This window comes from Salarias fasciatus, chromosome 10, assembly GCF_902148845.1.
Source record: "Salarias fasciatus chromosome 10, fSalaFa1.1, whole genome shotgun sequence".
Taxonomy (NCBI): Eukaryota; Metazoa; Chordata; class Actinopteri; order Blenniiformes; family Blenniidae; genus Salarias; species Salarias fasciatus.
The window spans coordinates 26173191-26185382 of NC_043754.1; the positions used below are offsets into that span (position 1 = coordinate 26173191).

Genomic DNA, 12192 nt, shown 5'->3' on the forward strand with positions numbered 1-12192 from the left:
GGCTTCAGTGAAAACGAAGCGCTTTGAAAAACCGTCCGGTGCGACTCGCAGTAAGGTGTGCTTTTGCCAACAGGGAAGATGCAATCATGATGCAGGACCGTTGAGGTTGGGGAAAAGAACCAAGGTGAAAAAAAAAGACCGAATTGATCTTGTTTGGACTTTGATCTGCCGCTGAGCTCTCTCAATTCCCGACTTCAAATCGACTTCAGATGCTGTTTAGGACATTAACCTTAAATCCACTCGCCCTGTCTCTCCCTCTCTCCGCTCGTTTACCCTTCTTGCTGTAATCTGAATGCTCCTCAGGTGCCTGATATCAATCAGCTCGTTACTCTGAGGTCTTTTTTTATTGTTTTGTTTTTTTTCTCCCCAGACGGTTGAAATTAACATCTGTGCGCCATGCAGCAGGTCCTCCTGCTTCATCTCCTTGTTTTCATTGGATGTGTGTGTGTGTGTGTGTGTGCGCGTGCGTGCGTGTGCGCGGTTGGTGGTGGGCTTCATTATGTTTGCTCGGCTGCTTCTAGGCGATCAGAGAATGGCTGCTCCGTCCTCTCTTCTTCCACTTCTTTGCACAAACAGCGAGACACAAATATTTGGACAGCGACGCTTTGATCCTTCTCACTCTGTGTTCTGGTGGAAATGAAATAATGACTCTGGCGTGTCTTCCAGCCGCAGGACGGCGGGTCAGCTAATGACCGCCATGATTGATCTGGACTTTGATCTGCTGCGAAACGCAGACCAGCGTCAGCAGCTCTCATCATCTTAACAGCAGAGTGAGTCACACGTGGTGATTAGCGCTCCTTCCCCCAACTTTTTAGCCTCTTTTAGCCTTTGGCTTTTTCAGCCCCGAAAACCTAATTGAGTAACTTTGTCGCCAGCGAAAGACGGCATCTGTTTACTGAGGAAATGCCACGATCCATCCAGCGCACGCCATCTGCTCGGCGCCGCGCGGCAGACGGGACGGGTTGAACCGTATGCAGTGAGAGGCGCCGATCGGAAGCTGCTGGGAATCGAAAAAAGCAGAAAAAAGTTGGAGGTTATAACCGCAAACCGCAAAGATTTGTAGATGTGCTGCCCCCATGTGGCCAGAAGGTGGATGCGCCTGAGTCCGGCAGCGTTTCCAGCTGTATTTATTGAAGCTACAGTTGTCGAAATACCCTAGAAGTTATTTCAGGATATTTAATTACATCGTCAGTGTGAAATACAGCTGTGCACCATCGTGTTCACGCTGCAGCGTCCGTCTATGAAGAAACGGCAGAAATGGCAGAACGCCCGTGATAACGTTGCCTGGTCCAGATCAACAGCTAGCCTAAAATGTCTCCTTTATTTCAAGATGTCAGGATGTAGAAGTGAAAATGTGACTGCTTCTTCAAATTTTACAGAAATTGTTATTGTTACTTTTGTCATTGTTGTTTTTAACTCCACTGTAGCACTTTGAGATTTGTTTTACAAATGTAAAGTGCATGATAAATAAAATTTGTTATTATTATTATTATTATTATTATATGCATGAAAAACAGCGAAAAATTGACCGTTTTGTTCACATCTTTATTAAACCCACTAACCCTGGCTCAAATTTGGCTCAAATTAAAAAAAAACCAGTGAAGCAGAAACCAGCGGACCATTCCCAGTATTGATGCTGGTCCTGTTCAAATCAAACATATATGTTTGATAGCCTCGATATTAGATAGAACAGATAGTGTGTTTAATCCTCTGAACGTCTGCCGTGTTAATGTCAGAAATAATAGAAACGTAACTCAGTAACCACGCTGTGTGAATCCCAGAATCAAACCGAGGATTCCTCCGCCGAGTGGCGACAGTGCTCACCACTACACCAGCTGCACTGGTCTAATCTGGACTTCCTTCAATACAGAGTTTGAATCTGCTTCTGAAGGTTCGCCTGAGCTGAGTTTCTTCCGTTTCACCTTCACCAGCCCGTTAGATCTCCTCATCTGAGTCGCTAAACGCCGGACTGAGGTCAGCGGCGAGCGGCTAATGACCGCCGTCTGCCATCTGCTGGGGCCACGCCGTGTCGGGGGGGGGGGGGATCAGCTGGCAGCTTCGGATCGGGGGGGGGGACACCTCTGAAACAGTGGAGAAGGAGCGGAGCCGTCGCTGTCCTCGCCCTCTGGGTACTTCCGTCCTGTGTGTCGACTGGATGCCTCCGCCGCCTCCTCAGGCTGGTCTCTGCTCTCCGCCAGCCTCCGAGTCTCCGGCTGTTGTGGTTCTGTTGTCGTTCACCTTGCTGAGGGACGCCCCTCTCTCCCTCCCTCTCTCTCTCTCCCTCCCCCTCTCTCTCCCTCCCTCTCTCTCTCTCCTCAGCAGACCACGGTGGAGGAGCAGAGTCGGATCGTGCAGCTGGAGGAGGAGCTGGCGCTCCGGAGAGAGGAGATCCAGACCCTCCGGGTCCAGCTGCGGGGGTCCGGCGCCGACTCCGACGAGAGCCGGCCCGACGCCGGCGCCCCGCCGGACGGCGGCGAGCTGAAGGGGAGGTACGAGGCCGGCCAGCGGGAGGTGGAGTCCATGAAGGCGGTGGTGGAGAAGCAGAACCAGGAGATCAGCGACCTGAAGCAGAGAGTCCAGCAGGCGACCAAGGAGAACATGGAGATGATGGACGCCTGGAAGGTACGGCGCCGCGGCGGATCGGTTCAGAGAGCCGGCGGGGCGGCGGGTCGCTCCGGGTCGCTCCGGGTCCTTCAGGCATAAAGGCAGACGTTTGTACCCCACTTCCTCTGCAGGCCAAGTTCGACACCCTGGTCAGCGACCACCAGCGCTCCCTGGAGGAGCTGAAGGCGTCGCTGAGCGGCGGCGGCGGCGCAGACGGCGAGCGGCAGGACGCCCAGGAGCTGAGGACGGCCCTGGAGAGCCTGAAGATGGAGCACCAGCTGGAGGTGGAGAACCTGAAGGCCAAGCACAAGATCGAGGCCGCCATCTTGACCAAGGAGCGCGAGGACCTGTGCGCCCGCCTCCTCGAGGCCCGGGAGGGCCCGGCGAGCGGCCGCCACGCCCCGGACGAGGCGGCGGAGAGGCTGCAGCGGGCGGAGCGGCGGCTGGCGGAGGCCGAGAGGCTCCGGGCGGAGACGGACCGGAGCGCCGCGGAGCTGCGGGGGCGGCTGGAGCTGGCCGAGAAGAAGACGTGGGACTACCAGGCGGTGCAGAGGGCCCAGACGGAGAGCCAGGAGGAGATCCGCCGGCTGGAGGAGCAGCTGAGGGTGACGGCCAACCAGCTGCAGGCCGTCCAGGCCGACCGCTACACGTCGCACGACGCCAACGTGAGCACGCCGCCCGCAAACGGCCCCGCCCCGCCCGGGAGCCCCGTCCCGGCCTGACGCGCTCCTCTCGCTCTTCCAGGTGATCGAAGACAACGAGATCTCAGACGAGAAGATGAAGCTGAAGCAGAACATCGAAGGTTTGGTTCTCCTCGGTTCTCCCGTCAGACCGACTCCCCTCTCGATGCCTGAGCAGTCTGGTCGCTTCTCCTCAGAAACGATGGAGAAGCTGCTGAAGAGGGAGAAGGAGGTGTCCACGCTCACGTCGCAGGTGGAAGCCCTCAAGTCGCAGGTCGGAGGTAAACGTCTCTGGGGGCCTGTCTGGGTTCCTCCACTCCCCCCTTGAATTTCCAACATTTAAAAAGAACCAGAGCCTCGTGTCCCATCGTCTTCTGTCTTGGATCAGAGCTCAGAAGTCTGGATGTTCTGCTGAAAAGTTTCTGCTGTAGTTCAGACAATCAGATCGACACGCTTCGGAGAGCAGATCGTCAATAATTCAAGATCAGGAAAAGAACAATATGGAAAAAAAACAGCTTCATCACTTTGTTTTATTGGAATATTTGAAGAAACGTTCAGTTTTAATGACTTTTAAGAGAAATTATTGATCAAAGCCGAGCAGATCGGAATGATTAGTAAAAAATCCAAAGTGAACGTCTGATGATTTCCTTCAAGAAGGATCATTTATTCATGGAACGTCTGTTCATGTAGCTCTACTACTGAACTGTAATGAACCCAGTTTGATAAGCTGAAGTGGTTTCAGGTCAGTTTTAATCAGTTTTAATCCTGATTTATTGCCCGTGGGATCAAAAGTTACTCAGACAGATGAATAATATGCAGCTGGTTTCTTCATGTAAACAGTAAAAAACATGATTTTCTGCTGGAAACTAAACAAATCTCTTTGAATTACATTTAATATACAGAATAAATAAGAAAACTGCAATGAAAAATCATTCTGACACCCCGAACACATAAATGTGAACTAATGCAGTATAATCTGAATATTTAATACATATTTAATGTATTTAATCCTGTTTAGTAGCTTATAGTTTCATATTATCACTGGATGACACTACTTGATGCTTTTCTACATTGTACCTGTTGTTTACGGTGTGTAGACGCTCAAAACTAATTCTACTGTAGGTATTTGTGACACTGGAAGCTTCTCATGTTTACATCATAATTCTTTAAGGCATATTTTTAAAAAACTCTCCAGACTCGTTTTAATGGCAACGACTACTGTGAAACACACATAATGCATCTACAATATAAGAACATATATTTACACAGTCCCATATTGTTTTTTCTTTATTTTTAAGGAATGCTGGATGAATGTTCAGTTTTTTAATTGCTGGGTCTCTCCTGCAGTACGAACTGGAACCACTAGGGGCGCTCGCGTCCATTTTTACACTTTTTGTGTTTACTGAGTGTCAAATGCATCTTTCTCCAGCTCTGGAGGGAAAAGTTCGCTCTGGGGAAAAGAAATCCGAGGCGCTGGCCCGGGAGAAGATGCGCGTGGAGGCGGAGCTGGAGTCCATGACCAAGAAGTCCCATGATGCATCTGGGCAGCTGGTCAGCATCAGCCAGGAGCTGCTGAAGAAAGAGAGGTGAAAAATCAGATACCCTGATTCTTTACTCGACAGTTTATTTCTCATAATAGTGGCTGCATTTAATAACAAATACTGAAACGTCTGATTGGAGCTTTTCAGTCAAACTTCACACTTGTCTGCTTGGATAAAAAATGGGTAAAGTGTTCGGAATTTCCCAGTTTGGGATTAATAAAGTAAAACTCCACTCTAAAGCACAGATACAATGAAAATAAGGGGTCATTTTAGTTACCTGTATTAGAGAAGTTTAATCCTGATCTGCATCTTTTCATCATTTTTGCATGAGTAATATCCAGAAGCTGTACTTTTTTACCGTTACTTCAGCAAAGAATTATGTTTGACACTTGTGTTAATAATGAAGGTATTTTATTTCTAACAGAAGCAGTTGAGGTGAGTCCTTGATAAAAACTGATGCAGTGGACACTTTTCCTTGTAAAACGATAAAACTGCAATATTCACTAAAATCAGGTCTTCACGTTGAAATCTAATAGATCATTAAAGTGTAAAATAGATAAAAGAGCAATCTTGGCAGCTTTAATGTTTTAGGAGCAGAGATGATAAACGATAATGAAGATAAAACTGTGAGTACATGTGGGTCAAAAACTGAGAAAGAAGTCACATCAGGTTTGCTCAGTTTGTGAATTTGACTTTGGAGGCTGGTGAAACTCAGTGCAACCCCCCCCGAGAGGTGGACATCTGCCGGGGCTTTGTTGTTGCCCCCCCCCCCACCGCTCGGCTGTTCCCACACACTCTCCCAAAGCGGAATGTGCAGCATGCGCTGGCTCGCTGTCAAATATTCCCCCAAAGCTTGTGATAAAAATCCGAGCACAAACAGCCATCCATCACGCCGATCGATCGCTCACAGCGGGTGACGTGAAATCCTCAGACGGCCGTCAGCTGAGTCAGCAGCTCCAGCCTCGCTCGGGTTCAGGTGAAGACGGAGCCTGACGAGGGAAGGAAGCGGCAGGCGGTTGGTTTTTATGACGACTCGGCTTGAAGAGAGCCGGTTTGAACTGCTGAGGGGATTCAGTCCTCAGTGTGGAGTAAACACATCCAAAACAGGATTATTTATCTACTGCGTCACACGTTACCTTTACAACACTCTGTGTGTGTGTGTGTGTGTGTGAGTGTGTGTGTGTGTCATCTGTTACATCATTAATTAAAACTTGACACCTGACGTGATGATCGATGTTGAAATTCTCCTGTTATCCTGAAACTTTTTGCTCATTGACTCGAGTCCGCCGCTGAACTGGGAGAATGGGTGGTGGAGTTTCGACGGGACGTTGAAATCAAGGACTCAGAAACGGTGAAATCGCTCCACGTTTGGATGTGAAAGAACTTATTTTCATCCATCGCTCCGTTTGGACGACAGTGAAAACGGTGATATTTCAGGAATAATGTGGAAAACCCTCATCTTGCTCACGGTGCTAGCGCACTAGCATGTCCACCGTGGCAGTATGTGGTTCTGATTGGCCGGCCTGGCTCCACGCTTCTCCTCACACTGCCCCCTGCAGGTGTGAATGCTCACAGCAGCTCTTAACCAGGTTTCCATGCAGGTTTTGTGTAAATGAAGATTTCTTTTTAACTGATTGTTGCTGTTCAGCGTGAGTTACCGTGGTGGTTTACCCCGACCAGCGTCGACCAGCAGGACAGAAAACGCCACGAGAGCAGGCAGTAGAGGACTCACCTCTTTGCGACTGAAGCCTGGCCGTTGTCACCTCCAGTTATGTGGACTGGAGAGAGACTTCTCCTAAAAGTAAACAGCTCGGTAAATAAGCAGGTGCCAGATGTTAAAAGAGCTCAAGCCATGCCTGTCAGGTGGGAGCAGCCTGCTGCCCTGTGTTTACGAGGTTCTCTGTTTCACTGGCAACCAGCCAAATGTGCACTAAAGGAACAATCCGCCTACCGGTCCGGCACATACCGAGAGAGTGGAGCCGTCTTCGCGATCCTGCGGCCAGAGTCGACAGCCATGTATGATGGAGTTGAGTGTGAATGTTAAAACTCCGCTGCTGGTGCTGTGTGCCGACAGGAGTCTGAACGAGCTGAGGGTTCTGCTCCTGGAGTCACACCGTCACTCACGGGACATGGAGAAGGACCTGAACCGGGAAGTGCACAAGGCCGAGTGGAAGGTCAAGGAGCAGAAGCTGCAGGACGACATCAAGACCCTGCGGGAGAAACTGCTGCTGTTGGTAAGACCAGAGCGGGAGCAGCTTCTTCAGCATGCGGCCTGCTGGCTAAACGTTGCCAAACGTTTTTAGTAGAAGTGTTTTGGGCTTTTATTCACATGTAGCTGATTCCCGATCAGATTCTGAGCCTTAGACTTGGCGCCTGGTGTCTTTCAGGGTCGGGAGCGGTCCTCACCTGACCACCGGCGGTACTCCATGCTGGATCCCTCGGCTCTGGACTCGGAGGTGAACCGCCTTCGGCAGCGGCTGCTCAGCACGGAGGACGCCCTGAGGAACGCCCTGGAACACAATCAGCAGGTCGACCAGCTGGTCCAGGCCATGCGCAAACACCCGGAAAAAAGCCCGGTAAAATATTAATAAGTGTGTTTGTTTGTTTTTTTAATGAAATAAACTGGGAATCCAGATGTTGGCAGTTTGATCCTCGAGTCCCTGAACCCCAAGTAGCCCCCACGAGGATCCAGCACCTGGCAAGGCGGCTGTGACTGTGTAAATGCAACTTTGAAGGCCATTACTCACCACTTTCAGCTTTAATTCTCTATATTTTAAAACAAACATCTCAACTTTATTCTGCTTGAGGTAAAACTCTCAAAGCTGGATCCGGAAGGCAAACACAACACCATCTCACGTATGGTATTCCTATGAAAACGTGTCAATCTCATGGATCTGTGACTGTTTTCTAGGCACACGGTGCCAATTCAGCTAATGGGATTCACCACCAGGAGTCCGACTGTTCTCCAGACGTGAGTATTCCTCAAATAACTTTGCCAAAAACTGGCTGTGTTTCCCTGAAAGCATTTTATCTCCCCCCTCTCCTAGGAGCAACACTGATCTGAGCAGGAGACATGGCTGGGACGCTGGCCCCACCCAGCCTGGACCGGGACGTGCAGAAGTCCGTCCGACTCGTCCCGATCCGGCGACGGGCGACCAAGAAGAAGAACCTCTCAGTTTACAGTTAAAAAAACCAAAAGAGCTGACCTCTGTCTCCAGTGAATTTATGTGTCGTCGCAGAAAGCACCTATTAGCCAATCACCAAGACCGCTTAAAGTACTATAAAGTATAGTATAGACAGGAAGTAAGACATGGACATGAAGATCTATTATCGGTACGGCAACTTTTGATGCTTTACGGTAGTTAGAAGAGTTTCAGTTTCCCAGAAACTCTTTGACAATTTGGAAAGCAAACGGACAACGACCCCGTGAAGATCAGAAGAACTGTGGCTTTGTTTGTTTTTATTTATTACTTTTTCTTTGCTCCTCGGCTTTGTAATAATAATCCTCAGTACTGTAGGTGACACTCGGCAACACGTTAAGGGATTACTCTGTTGTTTTTTTTAAAGGGATCCGACTCAACTGTCACCTTTAATATCTGGTGAGGATTGGTAGCAACCTTTTAATACTCCTGCTGTAATGCACACTGAAAATTAAATCTCAAGCATGAACTCCTGCTCATGAGGGGTTTTTCTGGAGGGGGTGTCTCACATGGTGCTGCTCAGGTTGATTTGTTTTGGCCCTACATGAGGCCCCGTTTACACGGCAGCGCTTCAGGTGAAAAAGTTTCAGAAAAGTCCCACGTTCACACGGAAACGTCAGTTTGGAAACGCCATGCTACACAACAGTAACCATGCTTAAAGTTGCAGTACGTATGATGTCAGTAATACCATCTGTGGCCTCGAGGTGGCAGCAGAGTCAGTGTTTCAGTTTCAGCCTTTCGTTGCCACTCACGACAGTCCTGTGCCGTTAAGCTTGTCGACTTCAGTGGTTTTCTCTACGTCGTCGGAGTCCAGTGGAATAATGGCCGCCTCCACATGCCGATGCAGTGTGCGGGGTTGAAAATCCCGCAGTGCCAGCAGTACCTCACCCGACCCGGTCCTGAGAAAACTCACACTGAAGGTCTTCATTACGATGCTTCTTTCATTTTCGGCTCACTACAGACTTTATCTGCTGTCTGGATTTTGATCCAGTCGAGGCATTTTGTCCCAAACAGGACCAGAATAAGCTAACCAGATGACTGTGGTCATTTCTGGTGGGGATTATTGCTCTTCCTGCTGTGTCCTCAGAAGTTCTCTGACGCTCCCAAATTAGAGCTAACCTTCAAACAGACGATCTCACAATGTACTTTAAAACATTCCTGAGGCTTGGAATCATCTTTTCAACACGTGGCCTTCATTGTGCCCGTTCTCACGAGGTCGCATGCATAGATGTTTGTTAGCTTTCACTGCTGTTATCAGCTTCACTACCAGCTTGTTTTGAGTGAAAACACACAGTATTTGCATAAAGTTGCAATTTCAGAGGCTCCGAGCACCGTTGTCAAGTAAACAAACCCCCTCTTATGGTAGCTCCTACTGTGAAAACCAGGGTGCTAACCACTGTACCTTTCAAAATCAGCATCACTAAAGTGCTTTTTTTATGTAGAAGTAACTAAAGTCAAAGTACTGTTTCTAAACAGTCTGATTTAGCTGAGATATGGCTGAACCAACACTTTAGCACCAATTAAAATCAATGGAAAGTCACCCAGCACGTAACTGTATACTCACCCTGAACTCAGACGTCTGTATATCCGTAACGGAACTGAAGGTTCCGATCCGACTACCAATCCTCTCTTCAGGTGTTGACGGAGGTGACTGTTGAGACCACCTCCCTTCGTCCTTCGCACATTGGTGGACTCCTCTGTTTGGACTGGAGACTGACTGGCCTGCTGAACTCATCTCTGTCCTGCTGGATGCATATTGTGAATCATTCCAGACTTTTTCTGACCTTGGTCCGACACACCTCTTCTTTTATTTACCCTGGATTCCATCTGTGTGTTAGTGTTGACGAACTGTACGTGATGTGAAGTGGCATCCTGTGCGGTCCCACCTTAGTCCCTGTTTACGCCTCATTTCAAGTGAAAACGCGTTGTGAGAAGCCTCGTGTTTACACGGCACGTTCTGAAAACAATATACGTTCACACACAAACAGCACAGACGCTGTGGACGATGTAGTGAGCATGCCGGGCCACAAGTAGGTGCTGTTGATTGGCTAGAAACATTAACAATGGGAGAGAACACAGGACTTTGTAAGCGGTTATTACAGTGACTGTCTACTCTAAAGCTAGCAAGTCCAGGAGGCTCTGGACCAGGACCAGGAGGATCTGGACTGAAGCCGTGTTGTCAGTGTTGTCGTGTAAACGAACCCCCATGTTTTCACTTGGAGTCCCTGCCGTGTGGACAGGCCCTGGGAGTCAATGGATCTGCTTTACCGACCCTCCGCTGGGTCTTCTGACCGGAGCTGAAACCCAAACGGCGCCCCGGATCAATCCCGTCCGGATTTCATTCGTATAACTTCTTCTCCGAAGTCTTCCAAATGTTGTTTTGTCCATTTGTCCGCTGCATGAGGAGATCCTGTCTGGTGATCACAGAGGTGAGTGGCGTGCGGCGAGCTCGGAGGAACTGAAACCCCTCCCACAGGGCAGGTGTCGTCAGCTCAGATAAAAGCTGTTCTCCAGCTGATCTTGTACATGGCCTTTTCAGCTGGAGGGTTTGTACCCTTTGGATTATTGCTGCAATGGTTTTGGAGATTGAGTCATTAAATATTAACAATGTGGGCAAGTGCTGGTAGTGTTTTATTTCACACTCGTTCATACTTCTGTCACCTCTGTGTGTGTGTGTGTGTGTTTGTGAGGGAAATCACAGTGTTTCCACACGGCTCATTCAACGGAGCGTCAGATTCGGTGCCAGCAAAGAGGAAATTCAGCCAGAAACCAGAACTATTTACCCATTTCCCAACCGCTCACACACACAGCTGAAATCAAAATGATGAAACCTCCAGACACTGCATGTTTATTTACAATCCCTGGATTTCTAACCTCCGGATATCTCACTTTTTATTTGTTGGCCTTGGCAAATGTCAGGTCTTATCCTCACGTCCCGGTTTTTTTTTTGCCTGAGGGCAGATTGGTTATGCCGATGACATTTAAATAAGTAAGTCATTACTTATTTGCAAAAGCCAGCAGAAAGTACAGCAGATGAGAAGAACAGGCGCAGATTTTAACCCTTTCACAGGGTGCTCATTCAAATACATGGAAATCAAACATTTCCATTCCTGGGTGGTGTTGAGGGACATTTCAAGACTGTCTAGAAGACCGTGAAAACTCCACTACTGCTGCAGGTTCTACGCTCTGGAAAGGTCCAGAACCATCACACCTTCTGGATCTCAGTAATCTGACACATTCTAGAACCCTCAGATTATATAATTCTTACAGACTTCAGGTGTATGATCACAATCTGGGACTCCGAGATGAGCAAACTGTCCCACATCATGGAAATGTCCCTTTCTGGAACTCTTTGAAACTCCAGAACTTATATGTTCTCTCTTTAGGTCTCTCCTTTGACACAAAGCACAATTCTAAAACTGTCACATATTCTGGATCTCTCTCTAATCCCACACAATCTGGAACTCTGAGATATTGTAGATCCCTCGCAAATTCTAAATCTCTGAAAACATTTCAGAGATATCTGTAATTCTAGACCATTTACATACAGTGTTCAGAAACTCCCATATATTCAGCAGTTTTTCAGAAATTCTACAGTTTTACCATCAACCATGGTGTGACAAAGAATAAAACGTACTACAAGTTCTAGAATTGTGCAACGTTCTCCAACACTGGAGAACCCTGCTGTTCTGACACATTCTCCAACTTTCACGGTTCTGAATAACTGCAGAACTCTCAGAGCATTCCAGAACTCTCACACATCACAGAACCAGAAAGTCTGGAAACAGCACTCTAATCTAGAACTCACAGATGTTCCAGAAGTTCAACAACATTTAAATATTCAAGAACTTCCATGTATCATCCAATTCTCACAATTCTAAAAAATTAGGAATTATAAAACATTCTACAATTTTGACAAATTCTACAAGTCTCTCAAAGAACAGGACTTAGAAATTCTACACTTCTCAAATGTTCACAAACACTGGAAAACAAGACAACTGACATTTTATTGAACTTCCACATATTGGAAAACTGAATAATTCAAGAACTCTGAGAGAACTCTCACAAATCATAGAACTGACAAAGTCTGGAACCCTCGCAAATGGTAGAAGTATCATAATCTAGAACTCTACAATATTCCAGAATTCTCTCTACCTCTGGAACTTT

The 12192-nt window shown here is 47.9% G+C and overlaps 1 protein-coding gene across 4 annotated transcripts in view; it reads left to right on the forward strand.

Annotated features, from left to right (window-relative positions):
- Positions 1–10637, forward strand: part of clip2 (CAP-GLY domain containing linker protein 2) — a 33732-nt gene extending 23095 nt beyond the window's left edge. For 2 of the 4 annotated variants that reach the window (XM_030100155.1, XM_030100156.1), the window contains 10 exons: positions 74–124; positions 2320–2622; positions 2736–3269; positions 3349–3406; positions 3482–3565; positions 4714–4870; positions 6900–7059; positions 7213–7401; positions 7737–7796; positions 7849–10637. In XM_030100155.1, coding sequence (XP_029956015.1) covers positions 74–124; positions 2320–2622; positions 2736–3269; positions 3349–3406; positions 3482–3565; positions 4714–4870; positions 6900–7059; positions 7213–7401; positions 7737–7796; positions 7849–7872 — 1620 coding nt within the window. In that variant the 3' untranslated portion in view covers positions 7873–10637. The remainder of the gene's footprint in view (positions 1–73; positions 125–2319; positions 2623–2735; positions 3270–3348; positions 3407–3481; positions 3566–4713; positions 4871–6899; positions 7060–7212; positions 7402–7736; positions 7797–7848) is intronic. The other 2 variants (XM_030100157.1, XM_030100158.1) reach the window with 2 other exon arrangements.
- Positions 10638–12192: the final 1555 nt, after the last annotated feature.